Source organism: Oreochromis aureus, linkage group 5 (assembly GCF_013358895.1).
Source record: "Oreochromis aureus strain Israel breed Guangdong linkage group 5, ZZ_aureus, whole genome shotgun sequence".
Taxonomy (NCBI): Eukaryota; Metazoa; Chordata; class Actinopteri; order Cichliformes; family Cichlidae; genus Oreochromis; species Oreochromis aureus.
Genome location: NC_052946.1, coordinates 32,402,680 through 32,429,877, shown reverse-complemented (window position 1 = coordinate 32,429,877; position 27,198 = coordinate 32,402,680). Strand labels below are relative to the sequence as shown.

Below are 27,198 nucleotides of genomic sequence, written 5' to 3'. Positions count from 1 at the left end.
GAGTGCTGTCAACCTAACGAGGCACTTCATGGGTTTTTTTGTTTTCATTTTTTTTTAACATTAAAAGCCATCAACATCTATAAATTTTGAATTAGCATTAACTGCGGGGCTGAAGAAATAAGAAACAAAAGCAAAGTAAACTTTGTAAGTAAAGGTCACTATTTCAGAAAATGAATGAAAACAGACTGTGCTCACATTCATAAATGTTACTGTACATGTGGAGCTGTGCAATGCGCCGACTCCAAATCCTGCCCAGATTCTCTCTTTGATGTTTTTCTTTCTCTTAGTCATAATGCTGCAGCATGTGAAACTCAGCCCAGCCACTGATGTGTGGATTACCGCCATGTAAAGCCAGTGTGGACGTATTGTACGCACGCTGTCACGCCACAGTCTTGTTTATAAATACTAGTGTATGTGTGGAAACTGGTGTATGTAGATTGCAGATATACACATCTGGCTCCAGGGCAGGTGGTGGCTCAGTGGTTAGTGCTGTCACCTTACAGCAGCTAGATTGTTACTTTTATTTCCTTTGATTTCTTGGAGTTTGCATGGTTTCTGCCTAAAGACAAATTGCTCATTCTTAACTGTAAAATCGAGAGAGGGATTTTTAAACTTTGTGTTCTCTAATTGTGTGCTGATCTATTTTTCTGTCAATCCTGTATGCCCCCAAAATTATTCCTCATTCCCAACTATGTTATGAAGCATAATGTGATTCTTTTTATGACTTCTTTATACGTTGTGTATTTTGTGTCCTCACAGTGAGCTGTCTTGATTCAGTATATGTTTATTTCAGAGGCAAGTGGGGGCTATATGAAATTACAATAATTCAATCAAATTCAACTTTCTTTTTATTACCAAAAGAATGACACAGAGCTCTATGATATCCAGCTTTCCATGCTCCTCTAAAGCACAATACTGTCACATTTTAAGAATAAAGAGAATATGCAAGTAATTTGTAAGCGTAAATTTATCATCAGATTAAATAATTCAAATCTGGGCATTTGAATGTTAATTTTTTAGGTTGTTGAAAAGCCATTCAGTCATCACTTGGCCTCTTCTTTTCGAGTAAACAACTGATTCTAACAGTCCAGTTGTGATGATCTGCCTTTAGTGCCAATACTAGCTACCTGTAATTAAGAGGATATTGATTATTACTGCATGAAATCTGCAACAATTCTGCAGTGTTTGGCCGTAATGATGGTCATTATCATACAAATCTTATTTGCGTCTCTGGTTTCTTCTCTGTTGTATATTTTACATTTTCCAGCACACTTCAGTGTTATGCTGTAGTTATTAATTAGTCATTTTGCTACTGTGCATACGTTAGGGAGAAATATTTCCATTAATTGATGTCACTCGAGGGTTGAGGCTATACGTGGCAATTTTCAAACTTGGGAGATTCTCAAGGGATCACTAAGACCTGACAGTCGAGAGCAATGTTAGACTGTTTCTTGGTAGTGTTCTTGCTTGCTGGGCTGCATGCAGCAACTCTTACTTGATTTTTTCCCCACCAATAACACACCTAATTCTTCTTCTTTTTTTCACCTGTTCCTTTTATGGGTCACCGCAGCAAATCCTTGCCTTCATGCCACCCCTATCCCTTGCATCCTCTTCTGTCACACTAACCCTCTGCATATCCTCCTTCATGACTTCCATGAATCTTTCCTGTGATATTCCTCTTTTACTCGTCCCTGGCACCTCAATTTTTAACATCCTTTGTCTGGTATATCCACTATCTCTCCTCTGATATACTCATTCTGGGCACTTCCAACAAAAATCTTAACATCTTGAACTCTGCCACCTCCAGCTCAGCCTCCTGTCTTTCTGTTAGTGTCACCGTCTACAAACCATATATCATAAGAGGCTCGCCATCTTGCAAAACTTCCCTTTCTACTCTTACTGCTATCCCGCTGTCACAAATCACTCCTGACACTTGTGTCCACCAAACCTGTGGTGTCTTCTTCCCCTCTCTTGGATAGTTGATAGTTGCATACTTGTCCATTTTCACTTCCTCTGCTCCTTGTAGATTTACTGTTACATCTATCATTTACACAAATGTATTCTGTCTTGCTTCTACTTTCATTTCTCTTGTCTCCAAAGCATACCTCCACCTCTCCAGGCTCTCTTCCACCTGCTCCATGCTCTCACTATAGATCACAGCATTGTCTGTGATCATCATCCTCCACAGAGACATGTGCCTGACCTCATCTGTCAAACTGCCCATCACCACTGGAAAAAAGAAGGAGCTCAGAACCAACATATCCTGCACCATCCTCACATACTTCTCTGCCATTTCTGGCTTTCTCATGCAGTATACCACTGTGCTTTCTCTAGACCACAAATACACTGTGAAACTCCTTCTGACCTTCGCTACACTCCTCCATCAACACTCTAAGTCAAACACTGGAACTGTGCTCTTTTCTCCACATGAAGCCATACTGCTGTTTGCACCTATCACCTATCTTCTTAACCTAACTTCAGCAGCTCTTTTCCATATCTTCATGATCTGGCTCACCAGCTTTATCTCTCTGTAGTTACTACAGCTCTGCACATCACCCTTGTTCCTGAAAAGCACCAGTAAACTTCCTCTCTATTGCTCAGGCATCCTCTCACTGTCCAAGATTGTGTTAAACAATCTGGTCCTGTCAGTTTTCTTCATCACCCTGACTACTTTTCATGTTTTCTTTGCTAATCTCTTCCTTTAAATACTTTTCCGCAGTAACATTTATGAATGTGACCACCATCACGTCACTCTGTCTTCTTTACTCTGTCCAGAGAATAGGACAAACGCCCTCATGGCAGTATCGCTCACTGTGCAACATTTCTACCATTTAATCCTTGCCTATGTCTTCACTCACTTCCACTTCTTGTTTCCACTTGTGTTTCAGATTGCTTCTTCTGTATAAGATGTAGTGCACCTATGTGTACGTCCTTCCATTCTTATACATCCCTTTGTGTTCCTTCTTCATGGTCACCATAGCCATTTCCATCCTTTTTGCAAAATCCACAACCATCTGTCCTTTTGCATTTCTCTCCTTAACAATATACGTCCCCAACACCTCCTCATCACCTCTGTTCCCTTCACCTACATGTCCACTGAAGTCTCATCCAATAACCTCATTACCAATCACCTCCAGTGCTTCTGTCCTTGCTTCCCTTCCACCTGGTCTCTTGCACAAACAATATACTTTCCTTCTCTCCAGCACATGAACTAGCTCTTTCCCTTTACCAGACTACAGAGTCCCTGCTCTCACCTCCACACTCATACCTTCCCGTCTCTCTTGCTACCTCCAAACACACCTTCCCTGTTTCTTTGTCTTCAGCCAACAGTAAAACCGTTTCCACTGACACGCTGTTGGGCAACAGCACTGGAGGCAGTTATTGTTAACTCGAGCCCTGACTGATCTGGTATGGAAATCGCATGTGGAAACCTCAATAATCTGCTTGTTTGATTTTAACACCTGATACCCTTTCTCATGTAACCTTCCCCATTTACCTGGGGCTTGGGACTGGCACTAGAAACAAACTGGGTTCCAAAAGTGAATCTAAATATTACCTTAGTTTCTTTTGCTTTTTAATTTTCCAAAATAAATCTACTACTTTTAAAGATGCTATAATTAATATTATTTAGGGTTTAAAACTGTGCAAGTTTGTTTTCTTTGAAAAGAAAAAGGAAAAACACAGCGAGAAATATCGAATGTGGAACAATGTAGAAAGTAAAAGTGTTTTATAGAGAATTATAGCCTGAATATACTCCTCCCTTCAGCTTTGCAGAGCTTTATAATCAACTTTAGATCATTGTTCAGGTGTCTAGCCAACAATTTCAGTGTTTTGTTTCACTCTTATTGCTCTCTCAACTTTTTGCAGCCATACCAAGTAGCTGCCTTTAGCAAAAAAAAAACCCTTTAAGAACAACAGTGAGCTGCCTGCACCAAGCAGCATACAGACACGGTTGGTGACTAGCTATTGAGCATAATGGAGTATTTAGCAGATAGAAAAGGTAATGCAGTAACAAGGCTTGAATGCTAATAAGAGCTGATCACAGATATGCTATAAATCTTATATTAAATTAATCAGCTTATAACTACTGCATTGTCTAGAACATTGGTTTTGGATTTTTCTTTGGGGAGGGGGGTTAATTTAACTTAGTTGCCCATTAATATGGTTTAGTTTTTACCCTGTTGCAGTTTTCAAGATAGTGGGGTGACTGTAAGCAAAATTTCAATTTTGTTATATGTTTTACTACTTAATAGAGGTTTAAATCATGATAAAATATGCAGTGACTTTTCCCACCAAGAGAGATTGTGCTATCTACAGCTGTATAAAGTATGGCATTAAGCCCGAAGCTTTAAGCATGCAGCCGAGCTAAACCATCCACTTGTTATAGCTGTGTGGATAAACACACTAGACTCAGCAGAAATATAGAGCAGCAATGAAATGAGCTGTGAGATGAACTGTGATTTTGAAGACTGAATGTATAGCGGTTCCACTTTTAATAGGTGGGCAATGCTGTCAGAACACTTTCCCCATGAGCCAAATGTGTCACCTCCCTCATGATACATCAAAAGAAGAATGTTTTCATGTTGGGTAAAAGTTTAAACAAAAAGAACACTGAATAGCTTTTTCTCAACAGGAGAATATCTTACTTGTGCACTTCTTGAGCCCGGACCCTTTCTTCACCGCATGACGGCTGAGTTTGCAGTTGAAGTTGTTCTCCCAGAACTCAGCAAACCAGATATTCCTTCTGTTGTTTTCCAGCGTTCGACTGATGAAGTAACGATCAAACCCTAGACAGATCAGTCGGTTCATTGTCAGTGATGCAGTCATTCTCAGTGTAAGCAACGCTATATGAGAACGGTAGCTGTCATGTGTTCTAGAGTATATGACAGCAATAATTCAATATCGTGTGCACATTCACTTTGCTTCTTTTTCTTTTTTGTTTGACTGAACTTTTTTACATCTTTGATGATTAAATGAGTGTTGAAGTCATTACAAAACAACTGGTAGTCTTCTGAAAGAGTAAAAGATAAATAGTTTTGTTTTACTTGCATGGAAATAATAAATCACTGATATGTGCACATGATTTTAGAAGGCAGGGAGATCAGATGCTTGCATAATGTCCGTCTCTGTACCTCTGATGGACTGACGCTTGGGCAAGATGGTGACTGCTCCCTCTGCCATCTCCTCCTGCTGCACAACCGGAGAGATCTTTGAGCCCCAGCTGTCTGAACCCACCCAGATAAAATGACCTGTCTGGTTGGCCTTTTTCGCTGCATGGAGCAGCCGCCTGCGAAGGTGAGGAAACAGATGTTGCCACAGATAAGGTCAGCATCCCAACCAGCTCCACTTTGATTTTGTTGTGCAATTCATTACACAGTAGTCTGGCAGAGCCGCACTGAAACGACTGTGTTCCCACATGTTTGCATGCTGTCTGCTGTAGTCATGTTTTCTAATCTTCAAAAGAAGTGTTAATCTATTACCAGGTTATACCTGATATCATCTTCATTGGCAAAAAGTATGACGACTCTTGCATTTGGATTTTCTCTGAGTCGCCGGATGACCTTGTCGAACTCTCCTTGCTTGGGCTCCCGGGGAATTTTGACAGACTGGGAGATGCACACACCGCCTAGAAAAACAAATATAGAGACGTAAAATAATATGTCAGATAAATCTCAGAAACGCAAACATATGATTAAAACATCAATGATCAGTTAGTACCATACTTAATTGAGTGGTTTGAATTTAACATAATAGCACACATGAAATTAATATTAAATTAAATGTTGTATGTTGCTAAATAAAGCGTCGTGGCTATTAAGTGAGAAACAAACTGTCTTTTATAGTTTATTAAAGTAACATCATTTTCACTTACTAACGGCTCTCACCAGGAAAATATTCTTTGCATTTTTGTGGGACAGGAGAAATTATCTTGCAATTAATAATTGAAAATTCTGCTCACCCATACTATATGTTGATTAAGAGGATAGGTTTAAAATGTATGCAATGTATGTGACAGCATGAGCATTGTCATGAATTTCCATATTTTAATAGTCAATAAAAAAAGTTTATCTAAGTTTATTGAAATATACAGTTTCACTTTTACCTGAACACTGTTGCTACCAGACAGAACAAACACTGAGATTACATGTTACTGTACAAAAAATTGGAACAAACTCTGTCAGGTAAGGTAGCGTGGGAGTCTACCAGTACTTTACACACTTTTAAATAATTTCCACTGAAAATTAAATAACGCTCATCCATGGACAAAACAGGTTTTCGTGTACTGTTAATGCTTGTTAACAATAAAGCTTACTGTGTGTGCTATTCTTCTTCAAACTTTTTTGTTCTAGGCTTCACTTGGACAGGTATAAATGTTCTTAACTCTGTTTAAGTTATGCTGAAAGCCTGGACCTCGGAGTTTATGTACCAAATGAACAAGGTAATGTTTGTTCATTGTAATGCATACAAAGGACCTTTATGCGGCAGGACAGCTTTGCAGTTCTGATTTGTTTTCTGCCATGTTAGGTCTGGCCATGCTGGTTAGTATGATAGCACAAAACACTGGCACAAAAGGCTTTTATTGAATGCTTTGTTTCTCCACCGCTGCAGGCATGTTGTGAAGGTTGTGGTTATGTTGGCCTATCCGGTTTCTTTAATAAAACGCTGAAATATTATAGGAAGTATGTTCTTTACCCACTAGACAACGCAGAGTTAGAGAAACTACAAAAGGAAAAAAATGCACTTTGAGTCCTTGCAAAGGCAACAGAGAAAGAGGATGCTGACATGTGTTTTATGCCACTCAAGTGAGTTTTCCTGGGCTTTTCCAACAGGATTTCTTGGGTGAAATTTAGAGCGCCTCAGAGTGCCATGTTTGTCTGAACGATTGTTTCTGAGCTTCCCGCAGCTCTACGGACAGCAGGGACACTGCCAGAGGATCGCTTTGCACATACTTTACACTGTTTATCGTACACAGAAACACATTGTTTAGAAGCCAGAAAGAGTGAGCGGGTCATAACTACTTAAACAACTGCAAAAGCAGTGTGTGTTATTTTTTAACTGTCACATATTGCTCTCCAAACTAGTAAAAATGAGAGTACTAGAATGCCAAATGAGTCCTATTTTTATTACACCTACATATATTTAGTTAAGGTGTGTGCACTTTGTAAAAGTCTATAGCCTAGACTCCTGCCATTTGGTGGTCTTCTGCTCTGATGCCCAGCCTAATGAGGGGGCAGCTAAACCTGTCCCCATTTAGCTGTCTAAAAAAGTTTTGAAGTCTGAGACAGAGTCCCTCTGTTGGATGAAACTGTCTCCTCCTTCCTCACCTGTCAGTGAACCTCATTAAGTTTGAGAAGGTCAGACAAATCCTGGCTCAGTCCTCAGACATGCAATGATTTAAAATGTTGTCAGCAGAAAACCTGCAGGGAATGGTATATAAAGAAGCTCCAAAAGGGATAACAGCATCAGCCAATGATCAGCAGTGATATGCTGTCTTTTCCAAATTTAATTTATTTATTTTTTCTTTTACAGCACAACTTGGAGCACATATATGTACTTGTATTGGTACTCCTTAAATAAGTGTTCATAAAACTTTTGGATATAAAAACAGAAATAAGGCAGCAGGATAACTCAATCCTGTAAAAACACAACCAAGCAGAGCTGTTTTTACTTGTGAGTCTCCCCTGTGCGTCATCATTTTATACATCCCACATCAACAAGTAAGGGAAACAGAAAGGAAAAGAAAGGAAAGGAAAAGTCAATATTAAACACTTTAATTAGATATTGAGCCAAAGCGTGCCACTAGCAGACCATCAGTGCATTTTGACATTGATTGTTCATTCTTACACCATCTGGTGTTTTGATGATGGGGGTGAGGACGTTCTCTGGCACAAAGGTGTTGAAGATCTGGTGATTAGCAAGGGCACAGCATGTGAATCATCATCACACCATTTAGTTATCGCTCATAGCCTACGTATTCGATTCTCATCCTGGAAGAGATCACTCCTGTCGCAGCAGAAATATTGCCTGAAACAGGTGATCACTCAGAACAACATTGCACTGTTTTTTCAATTACCCTTCCCACTAACGGTATCGGTGAAGTCAAACCATGTCCCATTTTTTTCACCTTGCCAACTGTCTCTATAGCGCATTTCTTTATTTTTTTTGCAAAATGTTGGTTTTCACAAGTATTGCACATACCCTTTCGGAGAAATCCATTGGTCCAATAAAACACAACCCTGAAAATGAAACATGAAATTTCATACCTTTTGAATTTGTGCAAATATTGTGAGTCAGTCAGACAGACTGACGCATCTACAGCTTTTTTATTGCAGTGGTCCCTGGAAATATTTTTATCATGGGTGACCATGCAGGGATATTTTTATGCATTTTTCATGCATTTGATGAAATGCCAAAAAAACCCTCACTTTATCCAAATGTTCTGTGAATTGATTTGTCACCAAAAGCAGTGTGCTTAAAAGAGAGGATTATTTCTGTAACAACCTGTACATCTGCGTCACCCACACTCTTATATTCACTACTTTTCTTTTGCAATTATTTCTCCATGTAGCTTTTTTCTTACTATCTATTTTTCCTGCGGCTAAGGGAAACAGCTGTCCATGACCACAACACTTGAGCAATATAAATCACTAAATAAATCACAAAAACCAACAGCGATTCGGTGGAGGAAATATTCATTACGAGCATTCTATGTTTGATCCTAAAAGAGATATTTAGCATGGATAAAAATAACACTTTAACTGTCTTAATGCTTCAGATCATCGTTTAGTTTATGGTAGATATGCTGCAGGATGTGTGTGTCTTGACTGCAGTCATGAGAGCATTTCATCACTTCAGCCATTTATATGTGATGACCCACTTGTCCATTTCACTCAAACAGGCTCCATTATTGGTCATTCTGGGCGTTTACCAAAATGGATGGGTTTAGATAACTGACAAGCATTCAAGGCGAGCATCTCTTTGCAGTTTCTCACCTGCCACAGCAGAGGACCACCGCAGTGCTATCCTAACAATGTCTTCACTTAAATTAATGGTAACTAACAGTGACAAATAGCTGCTGTGGTGTCAGGCCAACCACAGCCACGCAGTCGGTCTCTGTCACAATAACTGAGCCACCGTTTCTTATTTTTCTCTTTCTGTTTTTATTTATAGTGAGATGCCTTCCAATAAACACAGACATGCGCAACATGCTGTTAGTGAGATAAACACAAATCTTCAAAGAAAATGTCAACAAAAAGTCAAGATATCAGCAACCACAGCGTTTATTGTATTTGAACTATGTGAACACTGGATTCTATCAGATTAAATCACAGCACCACAGAATGGACACAACACTTCATGAACAAATAACCAAGAATTAGATTTATACTGCAGGGAGAGGCTATTTCTTCTTCTTTTCTTTTTTTTTTTAATTGTAAAGAAGACATGCTTGGCTGTCAAAAGTGAAGTGATTTATGGATTTTAATGGCATAAATTCATCAGAAGACAAGTCAGGCAGTCAAGCTGCAGCTTTCTTTTCCTAATAATCTGACATCATTTACTATAGTATATGTTCACTTAGCTATCTTGACTTTCCACATCATGAACAAGTGCAGCATTTTTTCTTATTCATTTATTTAAATTTATTTTCTGTGCTTATTCTCTGCGCATTCTAATATTTGCAGTCTTAGCTGACCAGATCACAAAGAGAAGAATGGATAAAAACCCCAGCTGTAATAAATCGCTACAATCAAAGTCATTATACTAATGACATAATCAAATTTACATTTAAAGATCAGGCCATTACAATGACTCTTGTTGGCTTGCTTGTTAAATCTGACAAGTTGTTTCTTCCAAGCACTTCTCTTGTACTAGGTTCTGGTTCTTTTCTTTTTTCACATCACAAGGTGTCATGGTGGTAGGGAAAGAAAACAAGGAAAACATCTTCATTGTTTTGTCAATATACAGTGTCAAACTAAGGGAAAACATGTTGAAGATATATGACAAGCTAATTAACACGTAAAAATACAGATGGGCAATAGGTGGAAATTAAAAGTTAGTGAACACTATTATTAAACGTCTAACTCTTTTGGAGACAAATAGAGTATTGAGAAACACTCGTCATTTCCAGTGACGCGTGGTCGCTATTTTTTTTATTCATTGTGTTACATGTTGTTAATATGACAAAGATCATTTCATTTCATTTGCTTTTAGTTTGTGAATTTGGTTTGATTTCCCAAAGTGACAGTAATAAATATTTTTTAGGACTCGCACTACGTCGCTGCAGTTCTGTTCAGCTCTGCAGGGTGTTTACTGTCTTTCAGCTCACAGTTTTTTTTTGTTTTGTTATTTTTTACATCCCACAGATTTAATGATTTGAGTGCCATCGTTTTTTTTTCCTGTCTGCTAAGAGTTTGTATGTTAATGTTGATCCATCTGTGCTGAATGTGTAAACAGAAAACGGCTTTAGAAACCTAAAAAAATGTCAGAGTTGTGTTTTAAGACTGATCCGCTAACATGCGACCAAACGTACAAACTGAACTTTCAGATTTACCTTCATGTTTGATTTGCATGCTGTACTGACTTTATTTATCTTACAGTGCTATAAAGACACAGATCTTATAAGCTGTACACTCTTTAGAAACTGTTTGATCATGTAAAAATACAAATATTTCTGCATGAGTCTGAGGTGTGGAGACATTTTTTTTTAAACAGTTAGTTTAAGTTTCTGTTTAAGTTACTTAAGAAAATCATATGAATTGAAAGGAAATTTGAAAACAAATTCACAGAAAGCTTTCAATTACACTAATTGGCCTTTTGGTCAATGATAAGTTAATGATAATGATAGTCAGGTAGGTTAATTGTGTTTTGTGATGACCACTTGCACAACGTACAACATGCATACATCCCAAGCCAAACCATTAACCATGTTACTTACTGTATGCAGTTTCAGATGTCTCCGATTTGTCATCACGACTACTTTGGATTGCTCAGGTAGGCCTGTATAATCCAAAACCCGGGACTTTTTAAACACTTTTCTATTCCTTGTCACTCGAATTTTGTTTTGTTTCCTCAGGATACAACCATTTCTGGAAATTTCATCATTTTTCTTTGTCTGGTGCACAGTGACATACAGTACTCTTAAGATTTTTTAGATTGTCTCAACATTTCAGTCTTGTACCTTTGATTTGAAGATTTCACAACAATAGCAGGTTTGGTTTTGTTATCCTTGCATGCAAGAGTGTAACAGATAGACGTTTTCTCTTTCTCTCAGCAAATATTATTACTGCTAGGAAATTGAAAAACTTGTTGACTTCCTAGAGTATGCACCTCAGATGGCGCATCTTCACCTGGTTGATCATCGACTGCAGCTCTGGCATAGCTGCAAGGATTAGTATCTTGCCCAGAAATGATAATGTCATCATCAGAATGAGAAAATAGTTCCAACTCATCAATCCTTTAACCTCTAACTGTGGCCTTCAGCTCATGGACCATTCAGCACCATTAGGCCCATGAGGTTAGGAATAACAACATTGTTTATAGAATAATTTAGTACAGTGATCTTGACTTTTTGGAAGAAAAAAAAACTGTGAAAGACAAAAATGTGTTAAATCACCATCCTGCAACAACTAAGCCATCATTTGTGGAATTTCTGTATTTCCCATTTAAATCTAAGAGGTTCTGGCTCTTTTGGATTCTGACTGTAAAGAGTTAACTTGAATTTGCGTGTATGTGCACAGCAAAAGATTTGCTATTTTCACCAATTTACTGTATCAGACCTGACTGCTGTATTATCACAAACAGATTGCAAGTAATTGCCAGCATGCCCTAATTCAACTACAAACTGATAGCAGACTGATACCGTCTTATTCCCATTTTACTGCCATCCTGATGCACCAAGATCACTTTGAAGACAGCGACTGACTGCAAGTGGTCACAGACCTGTTCTTGATTTTCAATGAACCATTTCAAGTCAATGAGATTGCAAGTGCTTTGCACATCCTCACAATCATTTTAGTAACGTCACCAACCATTGTTTTCCTAGTGACTGTAGCATAGTATATGCCCGTAAAGTTTTTCATTTTTTTTTTTATTTCTAAATCATCAAGATCCGATGTTATTTAAGTATGCCCTTCATTTTTTGAGTAGTATGTTTTGATGCTCAAATTGAGCAACTGCATATATGAATAAATGTCTGAGATGGACTGCTTATTTATATAAACCAAGCCCCTTATTAAACTAAGATGATTGCAGACATTTATAAAAATTCTACATTTAAGTCTGAAATGTATTTATTGTTATATGCATGAGAAAATAAGGGGAAATACAGATTTAACTTCCAGCATGATAACTCTTCTATTTAATGTATGCCATTTTTTCTTAAAATAAAAAGACTACTGAGATGCAGACTCAACAAAGGACAAAATGTCACAATATTATCCTGCCTTTATTCTGCAGAAAACTGCACGGCTTTGTATTGTAATATTGTCGGCAGTGAACAACCACTGAAAAATCCAGGATTAATTTTTAAGGATAGACCTACATGAGCTGACAAAGGCTTTCTACTTAAACAGAATTTTTACATTAGCAACAGCCCATTTCCATGTCATGGCTTTCATGTATTAATCTGAGGTAAAACATACTGTAATTCCCTGCTTAAGTCACTACTTGTACAAACTGTGGTGAGCTCGCTAACCTTGCAGCAGTCCTATAAAAAAAACAACAACTGCTTTTTAATTCAACTACAAACTCTCTCTTCCTGCTCTCTTCCCAAATTTGAATGCATTATGTAAAGAACTCTTTGTCAGTGAAGTTATTTCACAAAAATAAATCAGGTAAGACACAGACGTCCTCACAGTAAACATAGATAGCACTGAATCCCAAATAGTCATCAGACATTGCTGGATTAATGAGGACTAGAGAAAGTAATCTCACAGAGGCCAGCCCTGAATGGATTCATATTGTATGTAGACTTATGATATAACACTTGCAGAAAAATACATTTAAAAAGACAAATGTGAACTTTTCACAATTTTAATGTTCTCAAGAGCTGTACTGTGGTTTTACAAATGAAATGTGAAAAGCAGAAAAGTCAGAAAAGTTCAAGGAAGAGGGAACTGACAAAATGTTCAAAGAAGAAAACCAGATCCTGAGAAACACAGTTTGATGCTAGAAACTAACTCTGCTTGTGATGACTTTACCTTTCTGCTGCATTTACAATACAAAGGCAATTCTGCTGCATTTGCTGTTGACATAGTTTGCATGAGGAGGTTGTTTTCATAGATATGTGAGGAGATTTGAAATAATTTCTCTGCAAATTATTCTCTTTTCTTGCCAAGTGCACACTGTGTAACTTAAACTGCTGTGTGTGACTGATGTGCCGGAAGAAAAAGACAAAAAAACCCATCATACATATATATATATATATATATATATATATATATATATATATATATATATATATATATATATATATATATATATATATATAGATATATATATATATATATATATATATACACACTTATATGGCCCACTGATGGGATTTGTTTTTCCAAAATGAATTTCCAAAACATTTTTTTCCAATGCATCTCCTACCACTGTGCCTGGTTATATACTATAATCTGTTATGATGGGCCCATGCTCAGTTCCTGTTCAATTAAACCAACAAAATACAATACTATTAGGTCTGAAAACACAATTTGTTGTTTTTCTGCTCTACTGAATTCCCAAATTGTACATCTATCCCCTGTTATTTGTTCACCACACATGTCTTTCTGTGTGTTTAGTCTGAGGAGTCACTCAAGGAAGTAATTAATGTGTGGAACACACAATCTTGATTTCTTTTTTAAAGCTTTAGATGCTTTTGACTTTAAAGCGCTACTTCATTTTTATGCTTTTCAAGCATATCAGGCAAGTCTCAAACTTCAGTTTGAAATATTGTGTTAAAACAACTGAGAGCAAATACACCGTACCAGTCAAATACCAATCTTGCACAAACAGAAATAACCACTTCCATTACAGTCAATGACGTGCAACATATACTGTAAAATGATATGCTGAAAGAGCAACATTTGATGGACAATGACATTAAAAATACTTGAAGAATAGTTCAGAAACTGCAAGAGTCTGTATCTTTGAATTGAGCTACTGAGCTGTCTTTTATTTGGCTCTCTTCCTCCCCGAGCCTGGTTCTGCTGGAGATTTCTTCCTGTTAAAAGGGAGTTTTTCCTTCCCACTGTTGCCAAAATGCTTGCTCATAGGGGGTCATATGATTGTTGGTGTTTTCCCTGTTTTCTTCATGTGACTGTAGGGTGTTCACCTTACAATTTGGCAGTATATAAATAAAATAAAATAAAATAAAATTATATGTATTAATAGGGTTACGTTAACTCTAATTGTAACCCATGCCACAGGTTGCCAATCTCTGGTCTAGACTTTCACCAAAGTTGAAGCTAGTGATTAGTTTTCTAGGAAAATCTAGATCCAGGTAAAACAAAAACATTTTTTTGAAAGAGGTGGAAATTTTACTAGGTTGAACTTTTTAAACTCTCACAATCTGATAATCAGCAACTACACGAAACACTGACATGCAACACAAAGTAATGAACATGGTATAAGTGGAAAAACAGTTTTTAGTTTTATGGGCTTTATTTTTATACCACATATATCGCACTACTTAAAGTTGCAATCATCAGTGTTTATATTATGATATGTAAAGTGAAAAATATATCTCCAGATGCAAAACCAAATGGTATAGTTTGCAAGTGTATACCATTTTAGCATCTTAAACTCATTATTCTGGATTTCCTTCCGAGGAGATGGCTTGCATTGTTTTCTTAGTCTCATTTCACATTATTATTATTAATAAAAATGACTCTTGTAGACACTTTAAAGGGGAATTGTTATTAAAATGTTATTACTTCCAATCTCATACTCCCTTAGTTATGCTGCAATAGACGTAGGCTGCCGGGGATTCCCATGATGCATTGAGTTTTTCCCTTCCAGTCACCTTTCTCACTCACTATGTGTTAATAGACCTCTCTGCATCGAATCATATCTGTTATTAATCTCTGTCTCTCTTCCACAGCATGTCTTTATCCTGTTTTTCTTCTCTCACCCCAACCGGTCTCAGCAGATGGCCGCCCCTCCCTGAGCCTGGTTCTGCCGGAGGTTTCTTCCTGTTAAAAGGGAGTTTTTCCTTCCCACTGTCGCCAAAGTGCTTGCTCATAGGGGGTCATATGATTGTTGGGTTTTTCTCTGTATTTATTATTGTGCAATCTACTGTACAATATAAAGTGCCTTGAGGCGACTTTTGTTGTGATTTGGCGCTATATAAATAAAATTGAATTGAATTGAATTGAATTGTTATTCTTAGACGCCAACAGAAGTCTTTTATCATTCAAACATCAACATAGTCATTTTATTTATGTTATACTTGTCCTTAGCATACGGTCTGTCTCAAACGAGCTCATTTAACTCCTCTTAATTTAAGTCTACCCTTTAAATCAGCTTTCTTATGATTGGCTGCCCTCCTAAACATAAAGATAAACATAACTGGTGTCCTTTAAAGCTAGTACACTGCTTATCTTTACAGGAAAAGTAAATACACATTTTAAGTACCAAACTTTTAATTTGGTGCCTTTTTTTAAAACTAATTGCTGCTTTTACATATTTCACTGGTTTCTTTAGAAATTCTCAGTTTTAGTGAATTGGAGCTGTAGACAGACAGAAAAAAACATTTCCTGAAATAAGTAATTTGCTGAAGCACAAAGGATGGGTGACAGCCAGCATCAGGCCTTTTGACACGTAAGTGTGAAAATTGTTGAGGGCTAACAGAATAGCTGATGCTTTCAGTTTTGCACTTTATCACTCATCAATGGCTTCTCCTATTTAAAAAAAAAAAAAGAAACAGAAACAAAAAACTAAAAAAATGTCTTTCTGAAAAACAGTGTGAGTACAGTTAGTCAACACATTTTAAAGCAATCTATTTTAGCACATATATATTTAATTTCAGATATAAAATATATCCTGAAAAGATTTTCAAAATTTTTCTTAATCCAGACATTTTGGCAAATATGTGCAGTTATAAGTGCATCAGAGAGAAAAAAAAATAATTTCTTTCACCTCTGCCATTCTCACAAACAAAAAAACAGAAAACGATAAAAAAAATGTTCCTATTGTGTTGTCAGCAGTATTGGCAGACAAATTACAGAAGAAACGATTCTACAGAGATTACTGATTAAGTTAGTGGTGAGCCAAAATGAGCTAAAGTTTAAAAGTCAAGTCTAAACCTGTCTATTTGAAAAGTTGACCTTTAGTTGGTATCGCCTCCATCAAGCTATTCACCATAATGGTTTTCAACATTAGAACACAGTGCCACATTGAATCATCCCTCAATGTTTGAGCAACACTGGATGGAGGTGGTGTCTGCCATATTGCATTTAAGCTAAAAAAAAATAATAATAATTATAGAGCTCTATAATTCAGGCCAGCGAGTCTTCACCTCTGATATATCATCACAGATATCCCATCAACAGATGGATTGACACAGGCTTTTCACTAAGATCCCTCTTTCAATTGCAAGGAAAAAAAAAGAAGAAATGACAAGGCTGCATAATAGCCTGTATTTTATTTTTCACCTCTCCTCAAAAGTAAGGGCAGTGGTTTTAATCAAAACAATTGACTTCTGTCTGACCTCTTTCCTTTGAGTACAGTCCAGGAACGCCTTAGGCCGGGCTGAATCCACACTGTGCCATATGAAAAGGAGGGCTTTAGAATGTAGCCTACCTAACTGACTTTGTAATAGTGTCATAGTTCACTGCCACCAAATTGAGTGAGTTTTCAAGCATGCTTTGGCTACAATGATCCCCTGAAAAATGACAAAAGGGCTTCCCAGTGCAACTCTAAATTTATCACTAGTAACAAAACGCTGACAATCTAAAATTGAATAGCAATGTGATTATTTACAATTGGTCATTTTGAGTAATTAGTTTAACATGTCACATTTCCTCTCCACTAAATCTACTTTGCTTAATGTTCTTTCATTTGGATATTTGACCTACTGGGGAAGATTAGGGACATTAGACATTAGAAGGCTATTTTAATACACTACTCTTTCAAATGTTAATAAATGACATATTTTTGAGAATGCATATTGATGTATTTTGTGTAAAATCACACCACAGATTTTACTCAGATTTACTCAGATCAACAAAGTCTGTATCAGAGATATGGATAGGTTTAAAAAACAAAACTAATCCATTAAAAAAAGAATGGTTATAGTCATTCCAATCACTGTATATAAAATCTCCAGGACTTTTAGAGAGACTCAAAATTAGAGATAAAACTCTATGTAGAATCATATGATTTTAACATATGAGGTGTCACCACCAAGAACGTGATGTTACATTGGCCCGAGTTTTAGCAGGCATCTATTTTAAGCAAAATCATTCTGATTTATGGATATAATTTTGCCTGTCCTAGTTAGTGATTAGTGGGACGACACAGGAGAGCATTAGCATGAGGTGAAGAGAAAACAAGTTTTCAAATGAATACTTTTGAATATCAGATTTGTAAGGCCACACTGCAGAGAGTTCAATTTCAATATATAGTGCCAAATCACAACAACAGTTGCCTCAAGGCTCCACAGAAAGCCAAAAGATTAATAAACATTAATCATAAATTATTGATAACAATTAATTAATTGTTACACAAGCACATAACATTTATTTTTTGTGGTTAAAAAAAAGCACTCACTTCTTTTTCTTTCATTCAAACTGAAACAGACAACTGGAATATTCCTCTTGTTTCTGTCTGGATAGCCCGGGCCTCTTACAGAGATTTTGTTTTTCACACCTTTGACCTGCACTGTGCAAAAAGAACTCCTGCTTACCTTCAAAAGGTGCTAATTAAATGGGGTGAGGGGGGGGGATACAGGCACCATATGGAGGAGGGTGCCTAACAGGAGGCTCCAACTGCTTTAGAATTTCACTTAACTGCTCTTTCTCTATGTTTCTGTGGAGAGGAGGTCATCTGGAGTGGCAGACTGACAATGATTAGTTAACAGGTCTTCACAGCCCAGTGCTACTTTATAAATCTGCTGTATTGGATGACACATGACTCACTCACAAATCTGGCTACGCTGGTTTGTCTTGCAAAATTGTGAATTACATCACAGGAGAGAAGAGCATGTTGATGTTTCACTGAGAGTGAATTCAGAAACTATTTGTATACTTTTATACTTAATATTTTATTGGTGCTATTGTAAGAGGTACTGTGAGTGTGAAGGAAGCTGCAATACTATGGGAAACCTCTTATGAGAGAAATGCTAAGCCGCCAGAAATGATACACAGCTGCTCCAGAGTATTTTTGCAACATAATTGACGTGCCACAAGCATAATTTCCCATCATTAGAGGAACCTGTTGCCTGGGAGCATAGGGGCTTTCGAGGAGGAAAATCCAAGCCCTTAAGCTGCCAGGCCTGAAAGATAACAGGGCTGCAGCATCACAAATGCACAGGTTTGGGGGAATATGTGGACAACAAACAAACACATTTTGCAATTCATTATACTGGGTGGTAGAAATTGTATCAACCATTCTGTCACATATAATGAATGCAGACCTGGAGGAACACTGTCATAAAAATCTGCAAAGCAGTGAAAAATAAGTGCAACCTCAAGACTGATTTGTGGAGCAAAGTGTTTTCAAAATGGCCTAATAATAAGACTGGTCCCTCTTTTCAAAAACCCTTCAATTCCAACTCCCATCAGCTTTTTGCCCTTCAAACTAGCTCCAAAACTGTCCTAAAGAAAGCCTCTGCTGGAGGAGATGAATAACCTCTGTTTATTTGCCATGATCACCTCCTTATTAATTAAACATTGACAGAATAAAACAACGGGATCAGATGTTTTCATCTTCTAATTGACTGATTGATTTGCCTGCTTTTTATCACCCCATGAGAAGTTTTTTATGGTGTAATGCCAAGACTGTTTCAGTTGATTTATAGAATGCTGCTTCAGCGGGTGCGCTGATGTGGGAAGGTGATATAAACATCATTTGTGAATTCATGTAGTACAAAAGTCCTGTCTGCTGAGGAAACTGACAAAAAAAGAAGAAAAAAAATAGGCAAGTGTTTTGTTTTGCTAATTTGATGTTACTGTGGAGTCCCTATAGAAAAGGCATAAATGTGGGCTGTAAAAAAAACGTGCACATTTTCAATATGTTTATAAATATCAACAATCTGAAGCTGCAAAAGACTGACTGCTCAGTGTGGGAGTTGTTTACAAGATTTTGTTGTTATTGTTGCTGGATCATGGAAGCACTGAAAGCTTTCAGCCCGGAGGATGAACTATTGTTGAGGATTTTTCCATCCTTCTGAGAGCTATATATCTACTTCTGCCTTTGGGATAATCGTTGTTCATGAAATGAATTTTGCTAAGAATACTTTTTATTAAAGAGTTGTTTGTCATTCTTGGTTAGGACTCTGAGGAAGTTTCTGACAGAGGTTTATGATGTGAAGCAATAAACAGCTTAGTTTCTCTCCCTGGAGGCAAAAAGTATAAACATAAATTCTCTCAAACAAGTCTTTTGGTTTACATTATTGTTAAAGACTGTGGGATTTTCACATTAAGGATGCTATTATAAACATTTTACACTCATATTTAATAAACATTCATTTTGATATGTTTGCTTCACAAGTTCACAGCTGTTCAACAATGTTATTACAAGGTACCAGGTTAAGTGTTTATTCATGAAATCATGGAAATTGGTGTCCCCAAATGATCAAGTGGGACTGATGAATGAAAACTTACACCCTTAGCTACAACTGAAAGTGTGATTAAATCTCTATAGGACGTCTTTTGAAAGTTGGACAGAAATTATCTATCAGATAAAAATGGAATTAAATTTTTAAATACAACTAAAATAACATAGAATAGTACACAGAGTGATTTTTAGAAGCTAGCAATGTTCTGCTTGGAGGGATTCTGTCTGAGAAAGTTGATTTAAATCTGCAGTTAAATGTTTCATTTTTTTACCACATTGTCAGTGCCCAAAATAGTCTGACCCTTCTTTGCACTCCTTAAAATTATTCCATTGTAACAAAAACAACTCAATTGTTGGAAGATCTTCTCTAGTGAAATCCTCTAGATGCTGATCAGGGTGTTGTGTGAAAACCTGATCCTTCTTTATCCTTGTCTATTGAAATGTTTTAGGATTTACAGTAACAATGTGTGGATACTAGGGAAAGCTGTTAAATGTGCCAGCAAGGAACTGAGCAGAACAGTAGACCTCAATTTTACCACAGAATACCCACAAACGCATTTTGGCAACTCCTTTACCCCAACGAGAAGAGCGCTTTAAAGTGATTGTGCCAGCAACAAAAGGGGACCTTTTACATTAAGAGTTTAATGTAGACAGACTCTGGGAATTTTCTGGGTTATCCTGGATTACCAGCTCTGTGAGGGACGCTATTCAGGTCGCCAGTGATTACACTCAGACAGGCAGACTATTTTGATTTGTAGCCATGCTTGCAATGTTGTCTTAGGGATTGTAGGATGATCTAAAGGGTCAGTCAGGCAATCTAAAACTTGACACTTGTACTGACATATAATAAGATATATGGAGATCTATGGCTGGTATTTTTTTCTCTGCATTGTATTCAGATAATGAATCTGAATCAGAAGCTTTGTCATTCACTGGTTTTGTAATCAACTTTGAAGCTTTTTAAAGCAAAGAGGTCCAACGTATGAACTTGAAACAGTGGATGAGGCTCAGGAGTGAAGCTCAGCCCTAGTGGACAGTATCGGACACCAGGCAATCATTGCACCCACATCCCTAACTAACTAACTTTATTAAAAACAAAAAACAGACAAACATTATTCAGAATTGCTATGTGATTTTAAAATGGGAAACTATGGGGACTGACACACACTCAAGTGGCACCAAGAGGAACTGCAGTTTTTGCACATTGGCTCATCATTTTTCTCTCGGCCACCAAATTTATACTGGATACTGAATAGTAAAAGAAATTGTTTTGCTTTTTTTCTGAGCAGATTGGAGGTCAGATGAACACAAAGCAATATTTTTTTTCCTCACAGCTCAGATGTGTAAAATTAATAGCCAAATGTTCAGCACTGGAAATAAGTATTACTCCTAAAATCCAATTTTAGTGCTGTTTTCAACTGAAGAACATCTTGGTCAGCTAAAATAATTCCCCCTCTTTAACCAAATTGATTGCAGAGTTCACTCCACCTTCCTTTCTATTGCTGTTTTGTTGTTGTTGTTGTTTTTTTGTTTTAGATCAGCAATAAAAAAAAAAAAGTATTTGCAGCATATGAAGATACTTTTACCCTGGTTCTCTTGAGCTGAAATAATATGAAACTTGCAGTGGATCAGCGGCTGACCTGCTCATTTGTTTCCAATTTTAACCAAATAGACACAGCTGGTCACCTTTGCACAAGAATTATGAAGGCATAAAACCCATCAGTAATCTTACTGAAAGAGAGATGGTGGTACTATTTTCTCTGTGTGCCAGTAACCTGGCTTAATAATGTACAACTCATTGTGCTTATCTGTGTGTTTCATGTGGATGAGTCAGCATGGCAGAGTATGATGTTCTACTAAAATAAACAAAGACAGAACTTGTTTGCATTCTTTGAATGTCCTCGTTAAGTGTCAGCTTGTCCTCCGACAAACAATTACAGAGCATTTCTTAGTTATTCATAATTAAAGGACAGCCTCAAAGTCCTTTTATTTTTCAATTGTTTTTGATAAACAGCCACCGTACACACAGATCTTAAGAGAGAACATTAAAACAAAGAAGTCTGTGTTGTCGCTCACACAGAAATAAATAAATAAACAAATAAATCCCCAAAACAGGATTTTAGGATTCAGTGTATTGTGTGCAGAAAGGAAAAATATTTCACACACACTGTGATGTTGTTAAGTGCTCAGCTGCACCAAACCAATTTTGCATCAAAGTAGTAAGATGAAAAGAATTCAAAGCGACAGTGATATAATTTTCACTGAAATCTCATGCTGCAACCTTTTCTCTGCATTCCTGATTCTGCACAATTCAGAAATGTTTTCTTCTGATAAAATGTCAATAAATATCAGAGTGTTATACACAAATGAATGCAGCAGTCTTTATCCTTTATAAAGCCTGACCTTCAGTTCATTATAATTAATCATCTGAAAAGTGTTTGTACTAGTTTTGTGCTGACATCCTTTTTATTTTTCATTAACTACAAAACAAGTTTTGCATATTTTATTCTTTTGCATGGTCACAAGAGGTTTTTATTTTCTTTTTTGAAAGCATAACAACACTTTGCTGTGTGTCTGAAAACATGGTCCCTCAACATTTAACAATACTTTGTACACGTGTGTGTGTGTGTGTGTGTGTGTGTGTGTGTGTGTGTGTGTGTGTGTGTGTGTGTGTGTGTGTGTGTGTGTGTGTGTGTATATGTGTGTGTACTTTTCATGAATATATTCACCATAAGAACATGTACAGGCTCACATTTAAGACAAATGCATTCATAAAAATAAATGTATTGTTTCAAATATGCACTGATGAGCCAAAAAACCTTAGGACCACTCGCAAGTGGTATTCAATGTAAACAATAATTATCTCATAAGAATGACACATCGATGTCTTTGATGCATCAGACATTAAGTGGACAGTCATTTCTCGCCTGTGTTGGACGCCAGGGATGACAAGGTGTTGGGGTATAAAAAGATCTGCTGTGTGAAATGTGTGAAAAACATAAGTATCCATCTTCAGAGGTCTTGTAGAGCCCATGCCGTGGTGGCTCTGTTGTGTATAAAGTCACTTTACCATCTGCAATGGCCCCATGTGCTGTGATCCAAACACACCTTCGTAGTTTCACAAGCAAATTTCTGTGTGAATGTGCATTTTATTGTATAAATTTGTTTTCCTACAAGTTGTAATTGAATGAGCATTTCTCTGTAGTCTGTATTTACAGCATTATTGCTTGTCTGACATGCTGCTCTTCTCTTTTTTTCTGCACTGTAGGGTTTTCCTTGGGAATTCTTTTATCTGAATCCAGGGCCTAATGATGCCAAGGATGTTGTACAGATTTCAAAGTCGTTCAAAGGCTGATTCATGATTTTGGCCTGCATAAATAAACTCATTTGACTTCAGGTATGCAGACCTTCACACATTTGCACATGGGAGCTGTCCAATACCTCCACGGTGCATCTCTGCTGAGTCAACTACACAAGCGCTGGAGTGGCTTTATAGCACGCCAGTAGCTTTATATTCATTTTACTATAATGTTATACTTGCCTTACCTACAGGGCTAAAGAACCTGGCTTCAGTGCCTTCCTCAGGCACATGCTGACAGTAGTTACAAAGTCAATCAAGCCCCCTACAGCCTCTTCTAGCTCAAGTAGGTCTTCGAACTGGGAAACTTTCTGCTAGCCAGATCCGTTAACCTTGAGGCTACTGCTGTACCTCACTTGATTAATTAATTTATTTCTTTTGCACTTCACATCAGCAACTGCCCTCAGCAAGAAACATCTCACTCGTTCCTTACAGACAAAATTGCACTAATTTCTTATGCTATAAACAATGTGAATAAAGTTAGATAATGATGAGACCTTAATTTGCCGGGGGCCTCGGGGTTCCCTACTGGAAGATTTTTTTTTTAATGTTTTCCTAAAGTCATGGCATATCAACCACTCAGGCAGCCCAGTTTATTTTCATGTGCTAATTTGCGTTTAGTATGCATAAAGTTACAAATATAAATATTATGACTGAAGGGGATAAGTGGATGAGCATTGTATTCAAAGATAATTTGGATTAACTAACGAGCAAAACAGATTTTCAGAGGCTTTGTTAAAAACTGGGAATTAAATATGTGCAATGTCTTCCTAAATATTGGTTCAACGGACTAATTTATGAAGCCAGCGTTGCTCTTTGGACATAACATGCACAATGCCATCCTTCTTAAAAATGTAATTCTTTTAGTACACTTTACTATTCCATTCATTTATCCATTTACAAATTGTTTTACATGTTCTCTGCACAAACTAACTTGACAGCAACTAAAAAAGAAGCGGGAATTGCCCTTTATGAACAACAACAACAACAACAACAACAACAACAGATTTCGTCTTCGCATGGAGATCTGACTATTTCACGCCTGCTCTATCTTTCAAGCCTTGTCAGGAATTCTGTGGAGAATTCACAGACGAATACACACATTGTTCATCTCACAGTCGTACAATAAAAGGACACTTGATGGAAAAATACAGGCCAAACATAAAATGAATAACATATGACTCCAATTATGCCAAATAATGTGAATGAAAGCAGGTTCTTATGCTATGAAAGATATGTGAATCAAAGAGCCACAGTTTTATTTTATCATGTTATCTGTCGTCTTTAATTAAAGTCTTTGTCTTGTGTGCCTTGTCAAATGATTGGAGTGACAGTGTTAGTGCACTAAACGAATACACTTTTAAAGACTTCTTTTAGGCTGCTAAATATATTCTTGCATTATTTTTCTGCTGCAGGTACAGCAGATTTACTGGAGTCTCAGACAAGGGAATGCCTTGCACTGCAGCAAGAAGATGACTGTAAAAGAAAGAAGCAGGAGGATCACTCCTAGATCTCTGCTCTGCTATTCATGTCAGTACACTTCAGAGCTTTGGGTTCAAATATGGTAATCTTAGATGTGGTTAGCCGGCCTGTGGAGGAGACTTTGTCAAGCAGGGCTACGATTTCAAGTCTCTGGGTCAGTGCAGTGGGAGCTCTATTAAAGTGGGCTAATCCTACGGACACAGTAACATACCTTAAGGCAAGCGCCACGCTCTAATCTGTGCAGAGACAGAAGAGCTGATAACTTTCTACATTCTTTCCATCTTTCTTGTCTTTTGAAATTCATACATTATTCTAATATGGGTTTATGCCATTGCTTTTACTCAGTGTCATATAGATTTAACTACACTGTTTAAATACATTTTTAATCACATCTCTCCTTCTATATTAATAATAAATCCCTCTAATATTTTTTGTCTCTGAACTCTAAAATAGCAGACCTTTTGTCTTTTTTTATTCATCCATTACCAGCGCTGAGCAGTTTTATTTGACAGCAGGAAAAATGGATTTGTTCATTTGCTTTACACCGGCATATTTGACTGAACATACTCCCTATTCTTTAGAGCTGCCACATGCTGTACAAACAATTCATCTGCCATGAAAAGCACCATGTGTTTTTCTTTGCTGTCTGATGTCGGAGATGACAAGTTTTGTAGACTGAGCAGGAAAGCTTTTTACTGAGGGGAAATTTCCTGACTACCACCAAGATAGGATACACCTATTGGTGGAAACACTCGTTGCCTTATGGCTGTATCCAGTGTGACTGATGCATTTGTCAGTCACAAAACAGGAAGACATACCTTTTAAAATGCAAGAAAGAAAACTGCATTGAGCTGCAGCCAGTAGGCGAGTGAAAGAAAGTAAATGAAACTACGCCTTGCACAATCGCTTTTGCCTGCCTTTAGACTTTGACCCATTCTGAATCATTTGTATATCTTGGCAGCTTGGTCTCATAATTGATGCCATTCATTACATGATTGAGGGGGGCGTTTTGATGAGGTGAGTGGAGGTAACCAGACCATTGCTGAGAGCAACTTACACTGTGATGATTGATAGGAAGCCAGCTGCATAAACACTGACGTGCTGGTTGCCCAAATGCAAGTGAGTGTTATTCTCTTTCCCAGCTAGGGGCAAAGCCATTAATAAACCCTGCAAATGATGATAGCTGTTGTATTGATTCTAGTTTGCACTCTCTACTCCACCAACCCGTCTCTTTTTCAATACTTTGCCTCAGTAAACACAGGCATCAGAACTGTTGACCCGGGTTGTCTCTGCCATTGATCACCCTGCTGATGTTGGGACACCACATTCTCTGTTTACATGGTAGCTCAATCTATTCACAAAGCTTGCAGATGGCACAAAATGGATCAATACAACAGGAAAAATGGAAGTATGAGATTAAAACTCATAAATGTTTTCCTGACAAATGAGGTAATATCCCTCCTTGCTCCTCTGCAACAGATTAACCTGCATTTTCCAAGAAATCAAGACAAAACAGAAACCTGGAGGGAAATGCTGCACTGTGCTTTATGATCACAGTATAGCGTTTGTTTGTTAAAAAAAAACAAACAGTAAAGACTAAACAGCTTTATTTTGATCACTTCCTCATCAGGCTGACAATAGAACAAATGCATAATGAATTTATGGAGTTGCAGCAGCTCCCTCACTGCTAGCTGATCAAACAAATGCTTCTCTCTCATTCGGCAAACACTTCCCTTTTTCCACCCTTCAAATCCGCTCCTACTTTCTCTCACCCACACGTCACTCCCTTCTTCTTCCTCTCCCCCTCTCAACTAACTGCTAACTGCCTTGTCATATCTAATGGAAATGACACGCCCTGAGACGAAGTGACATTATGTCAAAAATTTATCCTGCGATTCCTGCCAGGCTAAATCACTCTTGCTTTGTTTCTCATTCTGAATTAAAATAGGAACACTCTCACAGAGCCACCATAACTTGAATAAGGCTCCAGTATAATGTCTTCAATAACACTTCGTAGCCAATGTCTTCCGCTATTCCAATTTTGCTGAGAAAGTTCAAAGCCTCCGTACCTCTTAAGTGAGTTTGAAGCCTGTTGAAGAAAAAGAGCAAAATTGTGTTAAACTTTTAGATGCCAACAAAGGATGTCGGTTTTTCTCCACTTCAATGAAATGGCTGCCTCCTCTCACACTTGCTTTTGTAGAATTACCTCAAGCTCCTGCAGTTTGTCTTGGAGATTTATGGGCAATTTTGCATTTTGAGGAAGCTGTGAAAAGTCTGTTTTCTAGTCTAGGTTACTTTAGTTCTCTCTGGGTGACAAATATAGGAAAAATATTCAGAATTTCTAAATGCTCGGTAGGGCAAAAATGCCAGACATATTAATGTGTAACCATCTTAATCCCATGATGTGTTTATAACCCCAAAGATGATGCTTTCAAACCACATGATTTGGGGAAAACCCATACCTAGAATATATTAATGCAATAACCTTTTTCAGCTGTTGTCACAAAATCTAATGCTTCTGGTCAGAAATAACTATAATTCCTCTGACGTTCCCTTCAATCAGTTCTAGATGTTTCGCCTTGCCCAGACATTTT

General features: G+C 37.4%; 1 protein-coding gene across 2 annotated transcripts in view; it reads right to left on the bottom strand.

The window, feature by feature from the left end:
* The window catches only part of LOC116317786 (metabotropic glutamate receptor 4-like), a 189,215-nt gene that overhangs the window by 40,169 nt on the left and 121,848 nt on the right, over positions 1 to 27,198 (bottom strand). For both annotated transcript variants that reach the window (XM_031736659.2, XM_039612154.1), the window contains 3 exons: positions 5,491 to 5,626; positions 5,133 to 5,287; positions 4,647 to 4,787 (listed from right to left, as the gene is read on the bottom strand). In XM_031736659.2, the coding sequence (XP_031592519.1) occupies positions 4,647 to 4,787; positions 5,133 to 5,287; positions 5,491 to 5,626 (432 nt within the window). The remainder of the gene's footprint in view (positions 1 to 4,646; positions 4,788 to 5,132; positions 5,288 to 5,490; positions 5,627 to 27,198) is intronic.